A 26,607-nucleotide genomic window follows, 5' to 3' on the forward strand; every position below is an offset into this window, starting at 1 on the left:
TGTTTATTCTGAGTTGGCAGAACTAGTTGGTTTTGAGTGTGCAGCACTATAAAACATGTTTATTCTGAGTTAGCAGAACTAGTTGGTTTTGAGTGTGCAGCACTATAAAACATGTTTATTCTGAGTTAGCAGAACTAGTTTGTTTTGAGTGTGCAGTACTATAAAACATGTTTATTCTGAGTTAGCAGAACTAGTTTGTTTTGAGTGTGCAGTACTATAAAACATGTTTATTCTGAGTAAGCGGTACTTAAACATTATATGTAGCCTGAATCCCTTAATTGCATTTCCTTTCCTGAGAATCCAATAACATAAATGCATTCAAATTAATTCTACAATACAATTACAACTATCTTCATGTGCAAAACAATAATCCAATAAAACAATGCATTAAGTGCTGATGTTTATTTTCACAAAGAAATTGTAAAAGAAATACCGTTTTGTACAGTAAGCTTCAAGAAAAACTCTGTAAACAGTATAAGTATATACTGTATTGTACAGAACATCTGTAAACAATGCTGTCTTGAACAGTAAATTATAAATGGTCTTGTACAGTAAACATTTGATTTGTATGTTTACTGTACAAGACAGTATTGTTTACTGTACAATACTGTCTTGAACAGTAAACATCTGTCAACTTCAACCTACTTCAATCGTGCTTATGTGAGAGATGGAACACTTCTGTACTTATCAAGAGATATGAAGCATAACATACTACAGCATCTTGCTGAGAAAATATACAGTTTCAAAGTATATCCAGAGCCAGAAGAGTACATCAGTGTGGCAAAAGCACCATTGCCTTTCTGAGCGTGGTTATGGCGAACCATGGCAAGGCTGGTAACCTATCATAACTAAGATGGGCAACTTTTGCTCAAAGCTTTGAAGAAATAGAGTAGTGGGCCTGGGCTGTGGCTCAGCGGTCCAGGCACCTTGGCCGGTAGCCCGAGTCTGGCAGTGTTCCGCGGGTTCGACTCCCGATCCCGACGGCCTTTACTGCATGTCACTCCCCCATCTCTCTCCCCCTTTTCCCGTCAGCCTACTGTCTGTCCCTCTCAAAAAAAAGAAATGGAGTAGTGGAGGAAGTACTAGCAAATGGGGGTAATAGTAGTAGAGCCAATCCAGAGTTACCGCCATCAAGCAAGGATATCAAGCTGCCAAAAAGAGGTGAAGCAATTATTTGCTTGCTTTACTTGACAAAGAATGCAAAAAGCCTAAAAAATGGCAGAATGATTCTCATGATTCTTGGAACCGTCCAAATGCCACTCATCTCAAAACGTATAGACCAAACATTCCCACTACCCAGACGAGAGATAGTAAATCAGAAGCCTGGTAGCGTGGTAGAACGATGGCCAGCAGTTTTCACAGTCAGTAAGGGTAAGCTACTGTTTTTACTTAGAAAAATGTCTGCAAGGTTGAGCTTCCTCCAAGGCACATTGTACTTTCCCATCCATCAGCATCAGAAAATGTTTTTCAAATTGAAGTGTACCTGGTCTTTCTATATCATAACCTATAATAGCTGTTAGCTTCGCGGCACCAAGCGACACACGAAGGCCAGTGTTCTCTTCTCTCAGCAGTGGACAGGCTCTCTGTGTCATCTGTGCTGCAGTCTGTGTCTGATGTTGAGGTTGGCGTTGAGGTGGGCATTACGGATGGTGTTGCTGTCGGTGTTCAGTGGGTGTTGCCGTGGGCGGGCGGTGCTGTAGGTGATGAGGTGACCTTATCTGTGAGATGGCCGGGTGGATGGGACAGGTGGACGGACGGTGAACCCAGATGAGCCGGACACCTGAGAACAAAAGTTAAGCCAAGTATGTAAAACAACAATAATAATAGCTTGAATATAAAATAGACAATAATTCAAGTCCCCATTCATTTAAATCCTCCGCCATTATATTTCCCTCTACGCTAAATCTATGCTGAATGTGACACAAGTTTACAACGATTACTGATTTTAATCTACAGTACTGGTCTACAAGCTCACAACATGCACCTACCCGTGGTCTCAAAGAACTTCTCCAGCACCTGTAGTTCCTCCTGTGACCAGGGGCCAGCATTCTCCGGTGTAACTTTGAGCTGCAGCGTCTGGTAGTTCTTTGGGTTTAGAGCCACGCGACACTTGAGCACCTCCGTCTTGAACATGATGACACCTGGTTCGTTGGAGTTCACGATGGACAGCTGCAGGAGGGAGGGAATCGAGGGATGAATTAGCAAAGAAACAATGGGAAGTTTTTGGATGAATTACTGTAAATGGAAGGAAAGAGGCTAGAAAGACACTCTACGTAAAAGCCCTGCGGAGCTGTGCAACACTCACATTGGCCTCTTTCTGGATAATGCTCTGCAGGTGGTGTCTCATGATGACAGAGCCCAGAAGCGTTCCAGTGGAGGAGAGGTAGCTCCCTGCCATGCCCGGCACCAGGCAGGGCATGGTTGAGGGGAGCCAGAGCATGTCAGTGAGGATGGTGGGGATAGAAGGAGCCCATGGACGCTGAGGTAGAGGCAAGGCATACTACTGGGCATGACCTGGGAACCTGGGCAAACAAACATTAAGTTAGATTTCATGATTCATTCTCTTCAAAGTAAAAGTACACGATCAAGATGCTGCTGGTAAATCTCACAGTTGTGTCTGAGGACAGACAAAAATAATCTGTACAAAGGAGAGCAATGCTTACTGGTCACAGTACGTGCGAATGAGGGTCAGCGATGGGCGAGTGGAGATGGGTTTCCAGGGGACATTCCATGCATACGTGCCCCTGGAGAAGGCCCTGGGACCTGGGGAGAGCCTGGCCACTGGCCACTCTGGCTTGGAGACACCATGGCATATGGAGAACTGGGATCTAGAGCACCTGGGCAAAAAAGTCAGTCATCAGCAGCCACATGGACTTCACTTACTGCCTGCCAACCCAAAGAAATCCAAATGCATGCACTAGTGTGCCCACTGTCGATTCACTTCATAAGACCTATTGGCTATTGGCTAGCTAACTTCTGTGTGGCACTGCCCTAAGGCCAAGCAGTGACTAGACAAAACATCACTAGTTTAGCCAGTCCTTGCCCAGCCGTTTCAGATTAGAATTAACCCCATGTCAGTTTACCGTGGGGGCTGGCAAAGCTTTTCTGGCCCATGGCTATCCCCAAAGAGAAAGGATGGGGTAGGACCAAAGGGAGAGGGTGCCCTCAGTGCTCCACTCGGGAGCCAGAGGTATGGATGGTCCCTGTACACATGCACAGCACACCAAAGGGCTGGTATAAATTGACAAGTTCCTCGCAAGCTTCGGCTGGGGGACTGAGACAGTGCAGGATGGAAGGAGCAGGACTGGCTGTATGCTTAAGGCTCATACATAGTCTGGATTTTCGGTGGTGAGGTGACCACCACTCCGGTGGTGAGGTGACCACCGGAGCTGAAATAACGTTGAGCGGTGGTGAGTAAAAACAGAGAGAAGGGCTGGGGCAGTGGTTTGCTCTTCACAGCGGCTTGTGACGTTGTGTTGTAGTTCGGTGGTCACCTAACCACCGAAAATCCAGACTATGTATGAACCTTTACTACCTGCTAGGCAATGAGGCGTGTGTCCAATGTTTAGGACACAAACAAGATGATTCTCATGTCAATCAAAAAGGGCACTCACTCTCACGCATTATTATTATTATGCTCTAACATGGTTTGCTTTGACATGTCTACACATAATTAGGACAGACTAAATTTCTTTCTTATCAACATAGCCTACGAAACATTTCTTCAAGTAACATCTTCCCAAAACAAATCAAATATATCCCGCAAATCATAGAACTCCATTTTATTTAGTCTGTTGTGTTGACAAGAAAAAAAACCTACGCCAGCCTTATCCTTTAACCAAGAGAGCGTGGCCGATGAGTGTGAACTGAAAAACAGAATGTTTTGATGGTGGGTTGACAAGCTCAGGCAGCAATAAATACCTAAATTAAATGCATTTTAATATACAAACACACACATACTGTAGACTTCTTCAGTCCATAAAAAAACATAAAAGCTGGGCTCCACATGGTATCTTTACCTGGTGACTGGGTGGGCATTATGGAGGGTGATGGCTACGTTGGTGTGGTAAGGTGTTGGTGGCGACATGAGTGGTGGGTACACCCCTCCCGCACCACCTTTCATTTGCTGCTGCTGGGCTTGCAATTGGTTCACCAGGGTGTCCATCACGTCTGCGAGCATCCTGGTTGCTGTCCACAAACATGTTGAGGAATGTCTGCAATGGAAGTAACATAAACAAGAGTAGAGGAAAATGAAGAACATGATAAAGACAAAGTTTAAGGTTTAGCTTGCAACACACAATGCCTTCTGTGTGGAAACACGGGCTAGGAAAAACTAGGCTTAACAGGAACATCCAATGAGCCTCGCTCCATGTGGCCCAGTATGTACAGGCATTTATCTCCAGGTAGCTTCGGCAGAGTCATCGTCTATCCTAGATAAGATGCAGCACTCCGTAACTCTGCCTTGTCACTATGCCAATACCTTGAGTCCCGGGGCCGGGTAGAAGCCCTCTATGATCTTTGTGTTGTCGAAGAGGTTGTAGGCACTGTCTCGAATGGCCACCACCCCTCAGCTTCTGCAGTACATGTGTTGCGGAAGGCCAGGCGGATGTGTGTGGTTGACTGGGGTAGGATGGAGAAACACTGTAGGCTGTGTTGGTGCGCTGTGTCAGACCCAGCATGGGCACGAGGCTGATTGGATGAAATGAGGGATGACACATTTAGAGGCTAAGTGGTGGAAAAGAAAAGAAAACTACAAAAACCACATAACTCAACACACCTGAGGTGATCGCTTTGTATGTGTGTATACACCTTGCTCCTTGTGCCGTTGGCCAGCACCAGTTCAGCCACTCAGGTGTGGTTGTTCCTGCCCTGCAGGCAGAAGGTGCAGTCCAACAGGGAGCGTTCTAGAGCTCTCTGGGTTTCCTCTCCTACCTCTTTACTGGGAGGGATTCTAGGGAAAGGGAGAGATAAGCGATTTTGTGGTCAGTATATTTTCAGCAACATTTCTTGAAATAGTTTGATGGTTGTGCTTGTGTGTGTGTATTAACTTGAGAAGGCGTATAGCGTGACTGCATCCGTCTCACTCCACCTGGACTTCTTGGTTGGGGATCTCCATGTTGGACAGCTAGACACACACACACGCCGACAGACATGCACATTAGTCTGGTGAACCGTGAGGAGGGGAAATTAGATGCAAGAACAGAAAAGAATGGCTGGATGTGTTCATAGGAAGACAAAAGTGAGGAAGATTGTTAGAGAAAGCCGGAAACAAGGTCTTTGATTCCTTTATCAAAAAGGGAGGGAGGGAGGTAATAACACCCCTCAGAAGCTAATGGTGGTAAGCAAAACGTGATAAAAGGCGTGTTGCACAACTAGAGGCCCTGGGTGTCCCAGGTTCGATTCCAGGCCAGGCCAGCAATGTGCCGATGACGTGTCCTATAAGCAAGACCCCTAAGATATGGGGACATACCTGTACCTCTGCTTTGAGGCCAATGAAGAGCATGTTGGTGTCACACATGGCCACTAGGTTTTTTGTTGAAGGCACACATCTCTACAGATCGCTTGGGCTTCTTTGGCTCCAGAGCCCTCTGGTCTCCAGACATCTAATGCACAACACAGAGAAATGTAATCTCAACATACACAACATATCAAAAGAAGCTACTTTATACTAAGCAAACAACAAATCATAATACCAGTAAGCTGATCCTAGACTCTTCTACACATATCTACCTTCCTATTTGTTCCGGGGCGGGCCCCTTTCCCTGTCATGGTGTCTTGGACAAGTTGCTCAACGTTGGGTTTGAAGAGTTGCAGGAGCTGGGCACATGGCAATTGTCCATCCTCGCCATCCAGCTGCGACACAGAGAGGAAGGAATACTTGTACTGTAGGTCTGTAGGACAACCAGGCACATCCAACATCTCCACAACCTATGGGTAAGGAGAGATGAGTGGGAAGAAGAGAGGCAAGAAAATAAGAGATGATAATTGAACCAAGGAAGAAAGAGATTGTAAAAGAATGGAAAAGCCCATGCAAAGGAGTGATTACGTAATTTAATAAAGGACTGCCATTGATTTCATGAATCATGCATGAGTAACTCACAATGTAGTACTGTGGTAGTCGCATGAGCTTGATGAAGAGCTTGTGTTTGGATAAATCGCCTACAGGATGAGACGTGGCGTTGTTGAGGTGGAGGACATCTGTGCACACGGTGGGGAGGTGCTTCAGACTGTCGACAGCGCTGCTCACCCAACCACAACCTGGACAGAGAGAAAGAGATTACGATTCTAAAGAATTTCACATTTCAAATTCTTATCCTTGTATAATTTCAGGGGGTGGACAATGGACATACTTAGCTGCTGTAGCCAAGATATAATACACTTCATGTCATCGTTGATGGTCTTCTTGATGTCATCCAGCATGGACTGGTCTGTTGAGTAGGGATTGTTAGTATAGGTTTAGAGATGAAAAACACAGGTCGATGTTAACCTTATAATTGTTCTTTAACTTATTTTGCGTTTGCCCTTTACCTACCTATTGCATATACTATAGCATGGGCTGGAACAACCATGAATGCAGGTCTACAAAGATATGCAGGCACTCAGAGCGACCACAGGGCTCGAGAATAGGAATGAACAGAGTCGGTAATGCGGTCTCAATAAATGCTGAAACACATTTAAAAACAGACGAACAATAAGAAAACATATACATGCATTCAACTCTCTGTGTCCCATGTGCATTCATAAATTATATCTTGGAAATGAAGGTACCAAATGTCACATGTTGACAAGATAATACTGACTGGCCTATGGAGGACAGGGCAGTGTAGCAAATATCTGAACAATCCTGCATATACAAAATCTCTGAATTTTAGCTGAGCTCATGTCAAGCAATGTATTACAAATATGTTACAATCAGATATCTTAATTTGTTGTCACAGACAAGGGGGACAAGAGTCTACTATTCTTCACTTGCACAATGTAGGAGGCGGGACTAAGGGGGACTTCCTGTTGGGATATCACCCCTGTGTTTGCTTCCTGTCCATCGGGAGTGCATGTAAGTCAGTCATTTTCTACGGACAATTATAGTATTTTCTCGTCACGTTTAAAAAAAACTTGTATTCATACGGTTCATTCATTTACCATTTGTTTTTATTGTAATGTTTTATTTATGGTTTTTTTCTCAAGGGGAAAGTTGTATGCTCCAGTGCCTGTCTGTGCTGCTGCACTATACATACAGGAATACAGTACAGTGGAATACAGTACAGTACAGTGGAGCACAGCACAGTACAGTGGAGTACAGCACAGTACAGTGGAGTACGGTACAGTACAGTGGAGTACAGCACAGTACAGTGGAGTACGGTACAGTACACTGGAGTACAGTACAGTACAGTGGAGTACAGTACAGTACAGTACAGTGGAGTACAGCACAGTGGAGTACAGTACAGTACAGTGGAGTACAGTACTGTGCTGTACTCCACTGTACTGTACTGCACTGTACTGTACTCCGCTGTACTGTACTGTATTACACTGTACTGTACTGTACTGTATTCCACTGTACTGTACTGTACTGTACTCCACTGTGCTGTACTCCACTGTGCTGTACTCCACTGTGCTGTACTGTACTGTACTGCACTCCGCTGTACTGTACTGTACTGCACTCCGCTGTACTGTACTGCACTCCGCTGTACTGTATTCCTGTATGTATAGTGCAGCAGCACAGACAGGCACTGGAGCATACAACTTTCCCCTTGAGAAGAAAACCCTAAATAAAACATTACAATAAAAACAAATGGTAAATGAATGAACCATATGAATAAAAGTTTTTTTTAAACGTAATTAAAAAAATTACAAGTGACGAGAAAATACTATAATTGTCCGTAGAAAATGACTGACTTACATGCACTCCCGATGGACAGGAAGCAAACACAGGGGTGATATCCCAACAGGAAGTCCCCCTTAGTCCCGCCTCCTACATTGTGCAAGTGAAGAATAAGCTTTCGTTCTCAAACTTTTTCATGTCAAGGGCCCCCAAAAATATATGCAATTGGCCACCGATCCCCATCTGAAAATATGTTGTTCCAGGGACCCCCCAGAAGCAAAGATTTGATTTAAAAACGTTTGCTCTGAAAGAATATATATTCAAAGATTTATGCCACATTTTCACAATTTTTCAAAAATAGATCTACAAGCTCGTAGCACAGCACTCAGTGGCACGCTATGAGCTTGTAGATCTGCTATCTTTGAATAGCTAAAGTATAACATAATGCTTAAAACACCAACAGGGTTCCCGCCCAGAATGGGTTAAAGGGATAGTTCCGATTTTTTTTAACTTAAGCTGTATGAAATACTTAACATTAATATAGTGGTTGCAACTGTATTAGTTGATTGCCCGAGTCCCGTGGTGGGAGTTCTGCTCTGGTTTTGGTCAATATTAAGTAGTTCCGGTCATTTTGTGGGGAGCACAGGGGGCCACGCAGTAAAAGTAAATTAATCCACAAAACTAACGTCATTTGTATTGTTGACCTATTTCTAAAATATTAGCGCAACTTCCGTTCAACTTTGACCCCTCTATCACATGGAACAATTTTTTGGGCGTAGTGATATGGACACAAAAAAACATAGTTCCATGTGATAGAGGGGTAAAAAATGAACGAAAGTTGCACTAATATTTTAGAAATGGGTCAACAATACAAATGACGTTAGTTTTGTGGATTCATTTACTTTTAATGCGTGGCCCCCAAGCCCCCCATAGAGTATAAAGAAGGATAGAGACTCAACTGGCGCGAAGCTCCGCCCCCCCCGCTATTCATGTCAGTGGAAGTTGCTCAGTGGCGTTTTGAAGCACCCGGAGTCCATCTCAGAACGTCTACTTCCACATTTGACCACCACATTTTGGTGGTCCTCTTAGGCTCTTACCACTAGGGCCCAGTGCAGTGCTTCAACGTTGGAGCGCCTCACTGGCCCCTTGGTGGCCCCCTGTGCCCCCCACAAAATGACCGGAACTACTTAATATTGACCAAAACCAGAGCAGAACTCCCACCACGGGACCCAGGCAATCAATTAATACACTATATTAATGGCAAGTATTTCATACAGCTTAAGTTAAAAAATTCGAAACTATCCCTTTAAATCCTCTGCCATTATATTTCCCTCTACACTAAATATATGCTGAATGTGACAAAGCTTACAACGATGGCTGATTTTAATCTACAGTATAAACCTCTCCAAAAACGACTAGTCTACAACATTTGCCCATGCAGTAACCTCAAGTTCAAGTGATCAAAGTTAGTAGTCAGTGGTTTTCAACCGATTTCATTTCAAGATCCATTATTTATTGGCAATTATAGCCACGGACCATTTGATGACATTTGACAGACGCCAACAGTCAACTAAGGATTTGACCGTGACGTCACAGTCACACGGAAGGGGTAGTGGGGCTGTGTGACGTCACTGACTTTCCCTTATGGCTTTAGCTAGCCGTTAGCCTAAAAGCTACGTGCAAATAGCCTATAAGTGAAGGGATGTTACCCTAACCCATAAACATAACAACGTGGCGATTTAATGAACACAAACAACTGCTAATGTTACAGCAGACACGTGTGCTGCTGCAGATTATAGAGAGACACGTTACGGCCCGTAACGTGTCTCTCTATAAACTGCAGCAGCACACACCGAACCGAACGTAACAACAACAAGGCTTGAAAAAAGGCTACATTTTCGTCATGTCTCGCAGTCACTCAAACATGGGTGAAATCATTTCACTTGCTGCCCGTACACACACGCTGGTAGAAGGGGCTTTTATATACCCTTCAGTGAGTCTGGTAAATAGCCTACTGTTTTACGAAGTCAAAACTACTGCATTGCGCGGTGTTTTTGTAAAGCAGCCAACAACACCATGCCCGTTGTAGACGATAAACAGTAGTAGGGAAACAGATAAAACTCTAAACAGTAGGGAAGCAGATAAAACACACAATTTCAACACAGTGAAACGATTTGAGAAATGATAAAATATGTAGGACTACTCACCAAATATAAAACGTATTTGCGGAGAGTGGAGACAGTTGCATGACCTGTTGTTGTTCTTCCTGAAAGTGCATTCAGTGAACAGCAGCGCGGGCTTTCAGAGAAGTACCGCCCTGCTGAGTGCGCATGCGTGAAGAATGGTTCAAACTCAAAGTACTTTTACCAAGTTGACCCAACTCGTTCGACTCTAATGTTCAAGTAACTTACTTTTACTAATTTTTAATTTTCAAAACTTATTTTTTCTAAATTAACCCAAATCAAACACATCAAGTTAGACATCTTTTTTGACCGAAAGTCCAATTAACTTATTTTAAATTAGTTATAACAACAAGTTGAGAGAAACTGAGTTAGACCTACTCCATATTTCCACCTAAACTGGATGATCCAGCCTGTTCAATGTTAGAGTGAGGGCACTTGATAAGGTCCTGTCCAGAGAGGGTTGTTGACTCTGGCGAGGGGACAAGCAATGCTACCAGGGGGGGGGAGGGGGAGTAATCCCTGGGGAAAAAATGTTGAAAAGGAGATGGGAAACGTTAATGGGGATGGTACTGGGAGTGAGCAGGTGGGTGAAGATGAAGGAGTAAATGCTGAACCCGAGTTGTTGGCAGAGAATGTCAATAAAGATGGGGGGGGAACTGAGCAAACAGGTGAAGATGAAGGGGAAAAAGAAAATAGCCAGCAGGAAAACAGTGGAGGTGAAGGAGAAATGGTTAATGCTGAACCTGTGGCTGACACAAGTTCCCAAGAGGACAGTAGTCCTCCTGTCAGTCAAGTGGAGGAGGGAGGGGCTAAAGTAGCTGACATGGAGATGGGGGCTGAGGAGGAAGGGGTGAAGGTGGTGGGGCAGAAAAGAAAGGCAAAAGGTTCAAATGGGACAAAAGCAAAAAAAGTGACCGAGGGGAAAAGTGAACTCAATTCAGACGATAGTACTTGTGGTTGGGTGAGCGATGATGAAACATGTGTAAAAAAGAAAAATGTCTATGGGGTGTCAGAAATGAAACGTTTTTTGCAGAAAACAAAAAACAAGAGACTGATCGATGTTGAAAAGTACTTCCCAGATAGTAAGGGTTTTGTGAAGGCTGCCAGGCAAAACATGAAGTTAGCAGAAGGAGTATGCTTTACCAGGCAAGAGATTTTCAGAGTGAAGAAACTGGTGCAGAGGATTGATGCGGAATTAGAATGGTGATGGTGGTGGTGCCGCTGGGTTCCTTCTGTGCGCTGGGTCCTCTTTTGCATTTGGTTCTGTCTTTAATGGACATGAAGATTAACTGGACAATGAAACAGCCGGCCACTTGTGAGGTGGGTTGGCTTTGGTTGACTGGACAATGGTGGAGCGGCTGGAGCCCGCTACGAGTGCTACGTGTAGACTCGGATTCTCAGACGGACCTCTCGTTGGAAGGGCCAGGATGGACCTTCATCACATGCCAACATCGAGGCTCACTCACAGCCTGTGTGACAGTGGTCATGGTGGAGCTGTTGGATGTAGCTGGTCAGAGCTTGGTGGATGCAGGAGCAATAGCTGATCTGTTGGGGCTGATATCACCTTGCCGTGTGGGTTGTTTCCCAGAACTGTGCATCGAAAAACTATCTATGAAAGATACTGAACATGAGAATCACAGGAGGGGAGAGGAAAGTGGACTTGTACTGTACTGTTGTGTTGTGTCCAGAGACGGGCTGGGTGTGGAGGAGGACTCGGCGTATAGGGGGGGTTCAGGGGCAGCAGCAGCATGTCACTGGCTGAACCCTCTGCACTGGTTTGTTGCAGCAATGGTCTTTTGAATATGAACAATGATGTTTTGTTTTTTTGTTTCGAGTTGTATGCAAGATGCCATGTTTGACTGAAAACAAGTAAAGCTTTTGCTGTTCTTTTTTAGTTTGTAAATAAAAAGGTTTTATAAAAAGTCAAAAGTCTCTCTCTCTCTCTCTCTCTCTCTCTCTGTCTCTGTCGCATTATTGGAACATTTCCAAGGCCTTGTAAAGTTCAGGCAGGTAAAGAGAGAAGGTGAACAATGATTTGACAGAGACCAGAGTCGAGGCAAGGAGATAAAGAGGAAGAAGCAGTGAGGGCGGAGAATGGAGCCGGATAAGAAAGAATGAGCGTGTGTGTGTGCATGTGTTTGTGTGTGTATATGTGTGTGCATGTGTTCGTGTGTGTATGTGTGTGTGCATGTGTTTGTGTGTGTATATGTGTGTGCATGTGTTTGTGTGTGTAATATGTGTGTACATGTGTGCGTTGCTCCACTACATACATATTAATAGTTTTGTAGTTTTAATTTAGTCTAAATTTGAATACAGGAATTGTACTAACAACAATCAAAACCACTCATTTCTACTTAAATAAAGTTGTACTTAAATAAACTGATTAAAACATGAAATCCAGTGGTCAAAGCACCATGCAGCACTGTATAGTGCTAGAATTGGGATCAATAAAGTGGAATATATCCTAAAATAATCTAAATACATATGCCTGACTAAATTCCTATACCAAGAAAGATAATTTAAACAATTTCTTGTTTTCATTTCCTTTCTTTCTTTTTGTTGTTGTCGTCATAACAAGATTACGACTTCCATTTGGAGCTGGTGAGCCCCCCAGACTCAGGGGAGCCACACATACACATGTACACACAGTGGCCCATGCACACACCTGCAACCTTGCAAGAGGAAATAATTGGATGCATCTAGCTTTCCCAAAAGACAATGGTCATTATCCTCCATTAACTGAAGTGAGAGAGAGAGAGAGAGAGAGAGAGAGAGAGAGAGAGAGAGAGAATGTAACTTGCAGTTGAGTTATCCCTTAAGGATTTTGCTTTCTTTGTATTCTCTAGCTTTTCAACCCCCCTTCTCTCTCTGTTCTTTTCTCAGACCCCCTCTTCCCTATCTCTCCCCTCCCCTCCCCTCCCCTCCCCTCCCCTCCCCTCCCCTCCTTCTGCACTTTGCTCCTTCTGCTCCCTTCCCTCCCACCGTCTGCCGAAAAATTATCTTAATTTTCCTTTCCTCTCCGTCTCTCTCCATCATCCAGTGACTCTTGACGCTCTCTCAACCTTTCTCCTTCTCTTTCACGCTAACTCAGTCTCACTCGGAAAAACACACACACACACACACACACACACACACACACACACACACACACACACACACACACACACACACGCACACACACACACACCGTACACACACACACCGTACACAGAGACAACAAACAAGCTTATATTTCCCATGGTGGCTGCAATGCATTCAGCTTCACTAGTTGCAGCAGTGTACTGGAGCCAAGCACCTGCTGTGCTGAGCTGATATGAGAGCACACATGCATGACAAACACACACACACACACACACACACACACACACACACACACACACACACACACACACACACACACACACACACACACACACACACACACACACACACACACACACACACTCATCGCAACGCTCAAATGTTCATATCATGGCTCCTCTGTCTGGCAAGGGGAGGTACTTTACATACATGTACACATTATACACATACTGTACATGTAAACAAATGCAAATTCATACATTTCACATTCGGTCACGGTGAGGTTCTGTGGATGCATGTACACTAACCACACACATACAGTGCACATGCAGCACTGTACGCACGCACGCACGCACGCACGCACACACGCACGCACGCACGCACGCACAGAGAGTTGAGAAGTGTCGACAGGGAGAGGCACCCAGTCTGCTCCCGTTGCCGTGGTTACAGGCCATGGGCTTGTCTTGTGAAATTCACCACTGTCTGCACTGTCTGCACTGTCTGCACTGTCTGTACTGTCTGTACTGTCTGTACTGTCTCCACTGTCCACCTCCACTGCCACTGGCTGTACTGTCTCCATTGTCTGTCTGGCTGCGTCCTGTCTGTCTGTCTGTCTGTCTGTCTGTCTGTCTGTCTGTCTGTCTGTTCGTTCGTTCCCTGGTCCACTGTCTGTTCAATGCACCACATACGTGCCTGTCTACGCCTTTGTATGTTTGCACTGTTCACTGCAAATGAGATTAGCATTTAAAATGTGTCAAATGCGGTACATTTTGCAACACATGCTGTTTAAAGTGAGATATGCATAATCAATAGAACACTCATCAAGTATCATATTCAGTTTCATTTTATTGACGTTTGAATGTACAGTAAATGTCTTGGGGCTTTGAACTTCTGACACCAAATAATGTATTTGTGTGACAGGCACGCACACATGCACACACGCACACACACACACACACACACACACACACATGCACAAATATTTCAGACTGCAGTTATAACAGTATCTACTATAGAGCAGAGACCCTGAGCAAGCGATTTTGTGTTGGTGGCAACAATAGTCGGCGGCCATCTGCTATCAGAATCAACTTTATTGTCACATAACATAACACATTTACAGATTTGTTTTTTTAGATCTTACAGAAAGAGCTAGAATATGGAAGAGAGAATTGAGATGAAAAGAAGGTCATTAACAGGATGGAAGTCACAGACTAAATGCAAATTACAATATATAATTAAAGTGCATTATCTAAAAAAATAAATTAGCAATGGATAGGCGGCACTATGGAAGGCAGACATGTGTGTGGGTGGAAAACATATCCAGCATGTACAAATAGCAGCAGGTATGTAACAACTCTGTCAACATGGTTAAAGTGACATAGAAACATGTATATGAAAAGCAGCATTGGTATAAACCATAGAGTATATATATAATAGAGACTGAACTGGCGCGAAGCTCCGCCCCCCCAGCTATTCATGTCAGTGGAAGTTGCTCAGTGGCGTTTTGAAGCACCCGGAAGACTGCCGGAAGTCCCTCCCAGGACCTCAACTTTGAGGTCCTGAGTGACATAGGGCAACTGAGCGCTCAACGTTAAAGCCCAGCTGCACGGGGTTTCCCGGTCATGAATCCACGGGTCCGCCTGTAGTCCCTCCTCCTACCACTAGGACCCAGAGCTTCAACGTTGGAAAGTCTGCCTGCCCCCTTGGTATAACCTCTGCATGGTTCAGTGGTAATGTAACATGGTAACAGGATTCAGCACTTATTTAGCTAACACAGATTTTAGCATTAAGTATAAAATAATGAAAAAATATAATTCCCTTACTTTGCATTAGCTGTTTTTTTTAGTTTGAGTGGTTTTGCAGAAAGTTTCCCTGGAGTTTCAATTATTTACATTTGCTGAGAGACAAATACTAAATACCATTGTTAGACTGACTAATGACTACAACACTTTATGTTAATCTTTCATAATTGCCCATTTGGTTTCTCCATTATCCATGCACAATGCTATTTTTTTAATGTTCTCCTAGGGTACTGTACTGATAATCACATTTTCCTAAGAGGATATTGTATGTGACTGAAAAAAAACCCTCATCACAATTATTTTAGTTTTTGCACTGGGGACTGCATTGAGACTGGAGACACAAACCTTTAGGTCCAACATCTGCTCATGTGATTCAGATGACTCGTCAAGACACAAGCACTGCAGTGGAGGCTGTTTGCAACGCCCACGTACCTCACCACTGGTGGAAATAATATACTCACATTATTTACTTAAAGCTGCTATAAGCAATAATATGTCAAAATTGTAATGACCTTTTTATTTTTTATTTGTTTGGTATTCACACAGCCAGCAATGGGTAGAACCCTCCCAAAAAAGATTTAGTCTCTGTGACACATCTAGGGGCCGCAATCTGCATTCAAAGATTTTCCTAGAAGCTTTGTCATTGGTCGATTTGCCTGTCTGCTTCCTGATTGGTTAGTCACTGCGACCGGGTTTTTTTCGACCAATGACAAATCTACAAAGTAACCAGTAATTAGTTAATTAGTTTTCAAATAATTGTAGTGGAGTTAAAGTACAATATTTGGCTCTGAGATGTAGTGGAGTAAAAGTACTTTGGGACAAAGAAGGACTTTGCTATCAGTTTCAATTGAAACGGGCCTCCAGCCTCTAGAGGGCCTCGGGCCACCCCACCCTTGCACCAAGGCTCTCTCTCTCTCCCTGTCTCTCTCGCTCACTGCGGCATTGGGAGGTAAAGGGGGGACACTTTATTGTGAAGGGACGACAGGATGAGGAGAGTTGTTGTTGCTGGTGTAATTGTCAAGAGTGATGAGGGGGATATGGGGGCCTCAAAGAGAGTGATGAGGGGGATAATTATGGGGGCCTCAAATGTGGTCTTGAAACAGGCCTCCAGATCCCTAAGGCCGCCCCGGAAGGAGGTGAGCCTTTCACTAGTTACACGTCTTCTTCTTTCCCTAGTGAGGAAACCACACAGTACATATCCTTGGTGTTCTCGTTTAACTCTAACATGTAAGAAAAGAAACAAATGGACCTGTTAGGGTTTCATAAAGCAATAAACACCAAAAGTCATGTGGTTTACAGCTGAGGGACATTGTTTTGCACGACACACAGCCTAACCCTCCCATAGCTGTTGTTACATCACTGTAGAACATGTCCTCACATGGCTTATTGCTTTATTAAAACAATATTGTCTCAATATATGGCATAGACATATCCCAATAATAATAATAATAATAATAATAATAATAATAATAATAATAATAATAACTTAATTGTAGCCTACATGTTTTTGTAAATCTAAATTAACAAAAAAAACGCCAATTTCTTTGGGACAGTAATAGCAGCATTATATTATTACATAATACATCAGCTTCAAACATAGCTCGGCCATCATAATACAGGACCAACTGGAACCATCCAAAACGGGAGTGGGCCACTGGGCCTAGTAGAGCCCTATAGTGGGCCTAGTAGAGCCCTATAGTGGGCCTAGTAGAGCCCTATAGTGGGCCTAGTAGAGCCCTATAGTGGGCCTAGTAGACCCTATAGTGGGCCTAGTAGAGCCCTATAGTGGGCCTAGTAGAGCCCTATAGTGGGCCTAGTAGAGCCCTATAGTGGGCCTAGTAGAGCCCTATAGTGGGCCTAGTAGAGCCCTATAGTGGGCCTAGTAGAGCCATATAGTGGGCCTAGTAGAGCCCTATAGTGGGCCTAGTAGAGCCCTATAGTGGGCCTAGTAGAGCCATATAGTGGGCCTAGTAGAGCCATATAGTGGGCCTAGTAGAGCCCTATAGTGGGCCACTGGGCCTAGTAGAGCCCTATAGTGGGCCTAGTAGAGCCCTATAGTGGGCCTAGTAGAGCCATATAGTGGGCCTAGTAGAGCCCTATAGTGGGCCTAGTAGAGCCCTATAGTGGGCCTAGTAGAGCCATATAGTGGGCCTAGTAGAGCCCTATAGTGGGCCTAGTAGAGCCCTATAGTGGGCCACTGGGCCTAGTAGAGCCCTATAGTGGGCCTAGTAGAGCTCTATAGTGGGCCTAGTAGAGCCCTATAGTGGGCCACTGGGCCTAGTAGAGCCCTATAGTGGGCCTAGTAGAGCCCTATAGTGGGCCTAGTAGAGCCCTATAGTGGGCCTAGTAGAGCCATATAGTGGGCCTAGTAGAGCCCTATAGTGGGCCTAGTAGAGCCATATAGTGGGCCTAGTAGAGCCCTATAGTGGGCCTAGTAGAGCCATATAGTGGGCCTAGTAGAGCCCTATAGTGGGCCTAGTAGAGTAGAGTAGAGTCCTATAGTGGGCCTAGTAGAGCCATATAGTGGGCCTAGTAGAGCCCTATAGTGGGCCTAGTAGAGCCATATAGTGGGCCTAGTAGAGCCCTATAGTGGGCCACTGGGCCTAGTAGAGCCCTATAGTGGGCCTAGTAGAGCCCTATAGTGGGCCTAGTAGAGCCCTATAGTGGGCCTAGTAGAGCCCTATAGTGGGCCTAGTAGAGCCCTATAGTGGGCCTAGTAGACCCTATAGTGGGATTCCAGTCAACTCATATATGATACGTGATACACTGACGATTTAACAATGTATGCAATATACTTAGACTGTGGTATTAATCATCAATTTATATTGTGACTCCAATTCATTATGATTCACAATATAAACGTGGCACCGTGGTTGCGGCTGTTTCAAACGCTGGCGGTGCGCAGTGCTTCCTGCCATCTCATGACAGCTAGCGGCATCCTGACCGGCCGAGCGCGTCCATGACAAGTTCTCACAGAAACCGATAAGAAACCTGTCGAAGCTCTCTCTGCAGGCTGTGTGATTAAACTCTCCACACGCCGGCCCACTCTGCATTGCATTTTAATTGGCCACAAACTGTCAGCCGGCAAACTTGCATACATATGGCCCAAGCAGGCATATGACTCGACATCGCAGAGCAGCACGTGCTGTCGCGCACACACACACACACACACACACACACACACATAGGCCTGACTCACACCTTCACAACAGATTGATGTATAGCTGATGCATGAGACTTATTGACTGATGCAAGCTCACAATGCATTTCCAATGGGAGTCACTTGGTTTGACACAACATTTGTGTTGTATGAGGGGGTGGGGGGGCAGTCGAAACACAGCCGAAAGCCGTACAACACAAATGTTGTGTCAAACCATGTGACTTCCATTGGAAATGCATTGGGGCAAGATGTAAACAAACCCTTTCATACATCTAGCATGCATCAATGTTGTATGCTAGATGCGAAGGTGTGAGTCAGGCCTTAGGGGCGACTCACACCTTCGCATCTAGCATACAACATTGCATCTACAATCTACACGCTATGAACTTGTAGGTCTGCTATTTTTGAAAAATCGTAAAAATGCGGCACAAATCTTCGAATAGCTATATATTCTTTCAGAGCGAACGTTTTTTTTATTTCGACGGCAGGCCTAAATGGGTTAAACCCCAGCTGCGCTGGGTTTCCTCATGCTATATGCAGGGGGCCTGTAGGGGCCTGTAGTTCCAGCTTTGACCAGTAGGCCTGACGGCTTCGACATTGGCCAGCCGTTCTGGGTGCTTGGTATGGGACCCACATACTGACTCACCTGCCAGTGAGTTGGAATAAATGTGTAGGGGGATTGACCTACTTTACTTTTAACACTTATACTAGCCTACTTACTTTTAACGTGTATACACGTCTTCTCAATTAAAAGTGGGATGTGTCTTGGACGTGTATACACATGTTTTGGTCCTTTTTAATGATATAAAACGGGATCACTGTGATCCATTTTTTGACAGCTCCCATTGGTTGTAGATGCGCGCAGCCATTCACTTCCTTGTTTACGGGCCGACAAATCTTGCTGTTATCTCTGAATCTACGGAGCTCTCCATGGTTCTGAACAGAACGCTGATGTTCTGTCCTAATTTCTGACTTAACCAAGCATCTCGTTTGGAATATTAACGCTTCTAAAGAGAGATCAGACGAGGTAGCGCGAGGTAGTAATGGAACATTATACCTCCCGGTTTTGGGGAGAAATGGAAGGCGAGGCTTTTCAGAGTAAAATCTGCCCATCTGCTTGACACATTAGCGCCTTTATTCAGAAAAGATCCCCAGGAAAAGTAGCGTTAAAGAAGAAGAAAAAGATGCAAACCTGATTGTACCTTTCATCCTGATCTGAGAATTTAACCCCTAACTCTGCAGGATCCCCACCAACTGTATTACTGAACTATGTAGCCTACATACAGTACCATATTATGTCTAGTGAGCTTCAAAGGCCCATATTATCTCCCTGGGGCCGTCTAATCTCTCTCTGCTTCACACACTCCGTTTGCAATGTACGCTTCAAAAGGTTCTAATGTGTGAATTGAGGGAAGCCACAGCTTGTCATCCAAGACGAACAGGTTAACACTATGCAGGATGTCAATTTCAGACAGCATTTCTGCTAAGCCTTGTCTCTGTCTTGACAACATTATTATTTATATTAATATATATATATAAATAGGCCAAACATATATAATCCCTCTATTTCTAGTGCTTTTGTAATGATGGGCAGAACTTGTAGACAAGGAATCCAAGCAGTATTTCCATACGCAATGTTTTTTTTCTGTAGTTGAAGTTTTAGCATTTGCTGAGACAAGCACAGCAGCACTTAGCCTACCACAGTTCACAGTGGTCTCCGACTCTCTGTCATGCTGCAGTGTACGTGCTGCTGCTGCTGGGGGGGCTTTTAAAATTCTACTTTACTTCTTGTTCAATCTACTGTACTAACATTACAATACGTACTTATTATGCTCTGGGACCGTTGGCTCTGAGAGGACTGTGCTTATGCTTATGCAGAAGAAAAGGGAGGGCGGAGAATCCTGCCATAGCCGGGCTATGCCATTACCAGCTAACTTTAGTTTAGAAGTTTACATGCAGCTATTGTTCCTGAGGTTATAGCCTATTTACCAGAGTACGCTTTTCTGCTGCTGCTGCTGTTGTTTTAGACTAGAGAATCATATGAGTAGAGGCTTGTATAAGTCGAGACTTGTATATGTATATGTACTATTATGCAGATAATTGTATATGTAGGGTATTGTAAAGACTATAAGGCTATATTTAGATGTAGATAAGATTGTATAAGTTAAACCTCATACACGTAGTGACTCATGTAGCCTACTGTAAGTAAAACTTGTACTTGTAAGTAGAGATTCGTACATAGAGAATAATTGTGTAAATAATCAGATTTATTATAACAACAATCCCAACAAGACAGACAGGCAGACCACGAGGGAAAAAGAAACCCAATTCGTGACTGAAAGTAGGACTAGGAGAAAGTCTCACAAAAGCCAGCTAGATAGGACAGACACGCGGTTTGACTGTCAGTCAGTCAGTACACATTCCAACACGGAACATCCACACAATAATGACTTGGCAGAAACAGCTATAGCAGGAGCAAGGATGGGATAAAAAGAATAAAACAAAACAAGGCTTGGAAAGGGTTGGTGTGCTGTGAGTTACGAAGGGAGATCCTTGGCAATCTGCCCACCAGTTAATTAAACTACAAAGAAAGACAGCCAGATAGCTTCTGTGAGAAAAAGCATAATATAGCAGTTCCTGGACGAAAAGTACTTTTTTTGGCACGACAGACAGCGGGTTGGACCTATTCCATATCTCCTCAGATGTCGACTGACCTGCAGCTATTGCTCAGAGTGCCGTTGGCAGATGCTTCCCCCTCAAACAGTATACAGTAGTGCAGGTCACGTAGCTGACTGACTCAGTGACACATGCCAAACATAAGAGCAACTTTAACACAGCACCTGTCACTAAGGTGGATGATCATCTGTATTGACACATCACAGGTTTACAGGTGTAAATACCTATAAGTGGGTGAAATTCTGTTTATCAAGTGTGCTCCATCATCTGTAGTTTTTCTGTGAGGATACGGGTAGAGCAGGAGAGAGAGCAAGAAAAGAACACGGTCAGGATGCAAATGGGTCAGATTAACAAAGATATATACATATGTGACCAAATTTGACTGAGGGACTGCCATTGGATTTTTTTTAATTTTCAATTTTTTTCATGTCATATGAAAGCAGGGAATCATAGCTTAAAATTGACATATTGGTTGTTCAGTTTGACCCACCAGTTTTGGAGATATGGCTTATAGAGTAATGTCTTGCAGAAAACAGCGAGTTGAGAAAACAGGCTTGAAAGGTTCACTTCTGTGGTCTCTAACATTACACCTAGCTACATGTTTAAGCATTTATTTCATATTTACATGTCGATTTCAGCTCTGACACTTATTTCAGACATGCTCTAGTATGTGAAGAGTCTGCCTGTGCTATTAACTCATTTTGAACAGTTTTCTCTTCAGGTGAAAAGCTGGAGTTTGTCAGGCAGGCTCTCAGTCAAATCTGGTCACATATGTGCGTGTGCGTGCGTGCATGCGTGCGTGCGTGCGTGCGTGCACGTGTGATGTCAGTCTGAGTTGCCACCCTTTGGACAGGCCCAGATCTCAGCACACTGAGAGTGTCACAGCGTAACTTTGACTAAAACAGACGGATGCTGAGGGGTTTCAGCTGGGATTCCCCTTTGGAAGAGTGGCAGATGTTTGCTTTCCCATGCGGGAATCCCCGGTTTCAGTCCAGATGGTCACGCACACGCAGCCATGCATTTAGAACGCACACGCAGCCATGCATTTAGAACGCACACGCAGCCATGCATTTAGAAAAAAACAAAGATTATAAAGCCGTAACTCTGGATTTGCAGACGTGCGTGGTGCGGGAGGCACACATACACACGCACGCGCACACACAATGACAGGCAGACACCCAACACTCTGTGTCTGCTTCATAGTAAGTTACAGAGCTTTCATTCACAGTAAATCCTTAATGTAGGCCTATCCATCTGTAACTCCGAGAATGGCTACATTATTTTGTACACTCAGTTAAACTCAGTATACTTAACACACACACACACACACACACACACACACACACACACACACACACACACACACACACACACACACACACACAGACACATGCACACCATTTCCTTTGCACTTCATTTGGCACAGCAATTCAGCTGGATTCCAGGGATTATTTAATGCTTTGTTGGTTGTGGAGGGGCGCATGCAGGCACACACACACACACACACACACACACACACACACACACACACACACACACACACACACACACACACACACACACACACACACACACACACACACACACAGACCCCTTCCTCATCCTCCAGGAGAAAAAAAGGAATGCACACAGCTAGAGCAAGATTTCAGAATTAGCTTTATTTACTCAACATGTGGGGCTGATGTTGAATTGTTAGCAATCTTCTCATTGTTTGCTTGAAATTATTTGGGACTTCGAACGGGTGAAGAGAGAAAGCAAAGCGATCTGAATGGAAGTGTGGCATTATCTTGTATTTAATGGATCGTCAGACGACTCAGCTGACTCCCCATTAAATAATATAATTGCTGTTTCCCTGTCATTGACTTACACTTTTGGGGATTTGGAGAATGTGATTTGAAAGAGACCTTCACGGGTAGAGTCAATACTCTGTTGTGAGATGGATTATATAATACACAACAGAGTTATTGACTCAATATTATTGAGTTTACGACCCTGAACTGAGTGAACTCACTTACTGCAAGTCTCCCTGGATAAGCTACATGCATGTTATCGACTTTATATCGATTACTTCCCCCGTGGAGACTTGAATTCATGGATATTTTTGTAGTTTTTGTCATATTCCTAACCCAATAATTTGATGACCAGCAGTGGTTCCCTATGGAGAAACAAAGAGTCTCCTTTGTGTCTTCATAGGGAGCTGTTAATGACCTTTCTTGTGACCCACCACGTGCTGTGACTTACAGTGCGTTATCCACTCCGAATAACATCATACTGTACATACTGTAGCAGAGACAAGAAAATAAAAACTATTTAAATTCACTCTTGCCACTGAGTGCGGTCCATCACCTCCGTTTTTCCATAGGCAGCTGGTCATCAAGTTATTGGCTTAGGAATGCGACAAAAACTACAAAAAGTAACCTTGAATTCAAGTCTCAATGGGGTGCGATAATTATTATAAAATAAAATATTGGCTTAAACCGATATTTTGATATCGGTTTGATACCAATATTGACCTTTTTAAGGCCCATATTGCCGATACCGATATGATGATCGATTAATCGTGCATCCCCAATTTCAATCGTGCATTGATGTGAATCAGATCCTACTGAATGAAACCTGCTCAGTAATGACATACTCATTAACTTCTAAGCTTGACACCATGAAAGTGAAATCACAGCCTAGTGACGTCTGTTCTGGTATCTATGCCATCAGTGTTCAATGACACATCTCGGACAAGGTTTCAGCCTGATCACAGCCCTAGCTGTGGACTTCCATTATCAAATTGAATTTCAATATTTCAGAAAAGTATGAAACATCATTGGGGGAAATAGTGGCGGTATTTCTGTAGCCTAAACTAGCAGTGTGCACTCATACTTTGACACTGATCGGTCCAGCGGTTTGCGATATTAGCTCTGGACACACAGGAACACACACACACACACACACACACACACACACACACACACACACACACACACACACACACACACACACACACACACACACACACACACACACACACACACACACACACACACACACACACACACACAATTTATTTATGTCCACACAGAGGAAATTGCAAACAAGGACATAAATAGTTCAGGTGCAGCAAAGTTACATCCACAAAATCAAGGAATATGTCGCGATATAACAAGAATGTCATGTCACCCTACACCGGCCAGCAACAACCAGTCCGCGCACGCACACACACACACACACACACAAACACACACACACACACACACACACACACACACACACACACACACACACACACAAACTCTCACAACCTGTAACTGCATGGCTAGATCTCTACCACACCGATAAACAAAAACACGTCTGTACACAGTAGCTCTATACATAATTAGTGGCTTAAGCATGAAATACCTTGGATATATAGTATATACAGTACGTATGTATGGTACCAACCACATAACATGACACACTCACTGACAGACCCATCCATCGTGTGTTGAAGTCCAATGTCCTTTTGGCTTGACCTCAGTCAGAAAGCGTTTTAAGTTGTATGCAGCATTATGGCTGATGGTCAGTGCTGTCTTGAAGGCCACAGTGAAATGTGGACAAACCGCAGGCAGCCAGCGGGCAATTACAGACCTTTCAGCAGTGGTGGTGGGTGGGGAGCAGACTGCAGACGGAGACAGAATGGAAACGCACCGGGCTAAAACATTGCCTCGGCATCCGTCAGGGGCTCTACTCTCTGTTTTTATGTTTCTGCCTGGGATGCTTTGATTGGAGTTATTTGCTTTTTTCTCATAGAAGTTGCTCACTGAATAATTGAAATTAAGTTTTGAGTGCTATACTTTTAGGCGCAGCGGAGCGAGCTAGAGAAAGAAGCAGACTGGAAAAGAAAAAATAGACTGGAGAGAGACAGAGAGAGAGAGAGAAATATTAGATATCAATTAAATTTATTCAACTTTATTAGCAGACTCAGGTCCATAGAGATACATACATGGGGTTAACATAAACATACTACAAGAGATACGACAGGCAATACAATCAATGAAAGAATGTAAAACAAATACATAACTTAACCCACAGGCAGAACATACAGGCATTTTAGCCAGTGTACCCTTAATCTTGATGTATAACGTGAACAGCTCACTGAGGGGCTTGAAAGCGCTACAATGATACTGTTTGTCGACACATCCAGCCTTTTCATAAACATTAGATTTCTTAGGAGTGCTTTAAAAGTCCTCACTCCAGCAGTGACAAACATCTGACTAGCACTGTTTAGGGCGGGAACCCCTTTTGGTGTTAGCATTATGTTATGCTTTAGCTATTGAAAAATAGCAGATCTACAAGCTCATAGCGCGCCACCGAGTGGCGCGCTACGAGCTTGTAGGTCTGCTATTTTTGAAAAATCGAAGAACGACTGACATAGAAACATAGCTTTTTCAGAAAACTGTCAGGATGTAGAAGACATTTTTAGAATCTGATCTCAGGTCAAAATGGGTTAAGGAGTATTCTCATGGCATCATCATATGCAACTTGCAACCTGTGCATGCTACAGTAGAGCGGTGTGCAATATGCCTTGAACAAGGACACTTTAACTTTAGTGGAACATTGACTGAACTCTTGGGCAATGGTGTTTGCTTGAGCATACAACTTCCAGCATTGTCTGTATATATATCATCATCATCATCATCATCATCATCAGTCATTTGATCAGTAATAAAATGAAGATATTTAATCTTATTCCAGACCTCAAGACTATTGTCTGATAGTTTAAACATAGGAAAGTTAAGGCGTTTGTCCTCTTTAGTTCTACATATTAAACAGCGCTCTTGCTGATAAACAAGACTCAAGTCTCTTTTCAGTTTACTTGAATACTGTACTTAATTAAATCGTTTCAGTTTGATCTGTACTTAAACATTAATATTTTAATATTTTTAGATAGAAAATGCAAAGACAAATATTGTATGTTTGACATTTGATCGCTTTCTATAGGCAGGGAAAAGGTAACTCGATCTGAACAGATGACCACATACGAGGTGTCACCAAAACACAAAAGTTACAGTTACACAGTATGACTTTAAACATACTTAGCTCTATACTATAAATCATCTAGTATTTCCCTCTACATACGATCTCTTTGTGATGTAAATGTAATTGTAGATCTTCTATTTTTGACAAAATGTTCGCCCCCAGAATAGAGATGCTAGGGCTCAACCACAGGCATGCTTTGGCTGTGTTGAGAACGCTTAGGAAACCATGCGGAAAATCCTGCAACTGCTCCAGGCCAAACAGTGCCAAACCATGCACCTATTATGCAAACGCCCTGTGGTGCTATAGAGAAGCCATGATGGCACTAAAACTCTGTACGGTTCATCCCCCAGCGAACAAAAAAAGGTGCACAGAAACGTCCATGGCAATCCAGCCAGTATTGCTTTTGACTTTCTGAGCCTTGCCACTACCGAGACATCTTTTCCAACGCCCCCTCATCCCCCCACACCCACTGAAAACATACAGAATGATGAAAGAAGAGCGGATGGGTTCTCGACCAAATACATATTGACACAGAGAGACAGGCATAAAAATAGGTACAGTCATGTTGGGGAGAGGAAAAAGAGGAGAGGAAAAAGGCCACAGGCATAACAGATTGATATATATTTAGAGTGAGGGGCAGAGAGAGAGGAGAAAATG

At 43.8% G+C, this 26,607-nt stretch overlaps 2 protein-coding genes across 2 annotated transcripts in view; one reads left to right on the top strand and one right to left on the bottom strand.

Moving 5' to 3' along the window:
- Window positions 1-26,607, top strand: part of LOC306936104 (voltage-dependent T-type calcium channel subunit alpha-1I-like) — a 363,333-nt gene that overhangs the window by 162,898 nt on the left and 173,828 nt on the right. The window lies entirely within an intron of this gene.
- LOC306936102 (mediator of RNA polymerase II transcription subunit 14-like) lies at window positions 1,354-10,124 on the bottom strand. Its single transcript, XM_079519539.1, has 14 exons — window positions 10,027-10,124; window positions 6,533-6,663; window positions 6,351-6,428; window positions 6,101-6,258; window positions 5,731-5,928; window positions 5,471-5,603; window positions 5,049-5,125; window positions 4,778-4,951; window positions 4,481-4,689; window positions 4,020-4,214; window positions 2,664-2,837; window positions 2,306-2,522; window positions 1,989-2,169; window positions 1,354-1,780 (listed from the first exon to the last, which is right to left on the bottom strand). Exons 2-6 carry the CDS (start codon window positions 6,567-6,569, stop codon window positions 5,511-5,513), a joined length of 564 nt encoding a protein of 187 aa, XP_079375665.1. The 5' UTR covers window positions 6,570-6,663; window positions 10,027-10,124; the 3' UTR covers window positions 1,354-1,780; window positions 1,989-2,169; window positions 2,306-2,522; window positions 2,664-2,837; window positions 4,020-4,214; window positions 4,481-4,689; window positions 4,778-4,951; window positions 5,049-5,125; window positions 5,471-5,510.

This window comes from Electrona antarctica (genome assembly GCF_951216825.1).
Source record: "Electrona antarctica genome assembly, chromosome: 14".
In the NCBI taxonomy this organism is placed as follows: Eukaryota; Metazoa; Chordata; class Actinopteri; order Myctophiformes; family Myctophidae; genus Electrona; species Electrona antarctica.

What these genes read in the sequence shown, in the direction of transcription:
- LOC306936102 (XM_079519539.1), bottom strand. Translation starts at nt 6,569, where the DNA reads ATGGTTGTTCCAGCCCATGCTATAGTATATGCAATAG. An exon ending in TGCTATAGTATATGCAATAG is followed by an intron (nt 6,429 to 6,532) that starts GTAGGTAAAGGG and finishes CCTACTCAACAG; the next exon opens with ACCAGTCCATGCTGGATGAC. An exon ending in GCCCCGGAACAAATAGGAAG is followed by an intron (nt 5,604 to 5,730) that starts GTAGATATGTGT and finishes GTTGTGCATTAG; the next exon opens with ATGTCTGGAGACCAGAGGGC.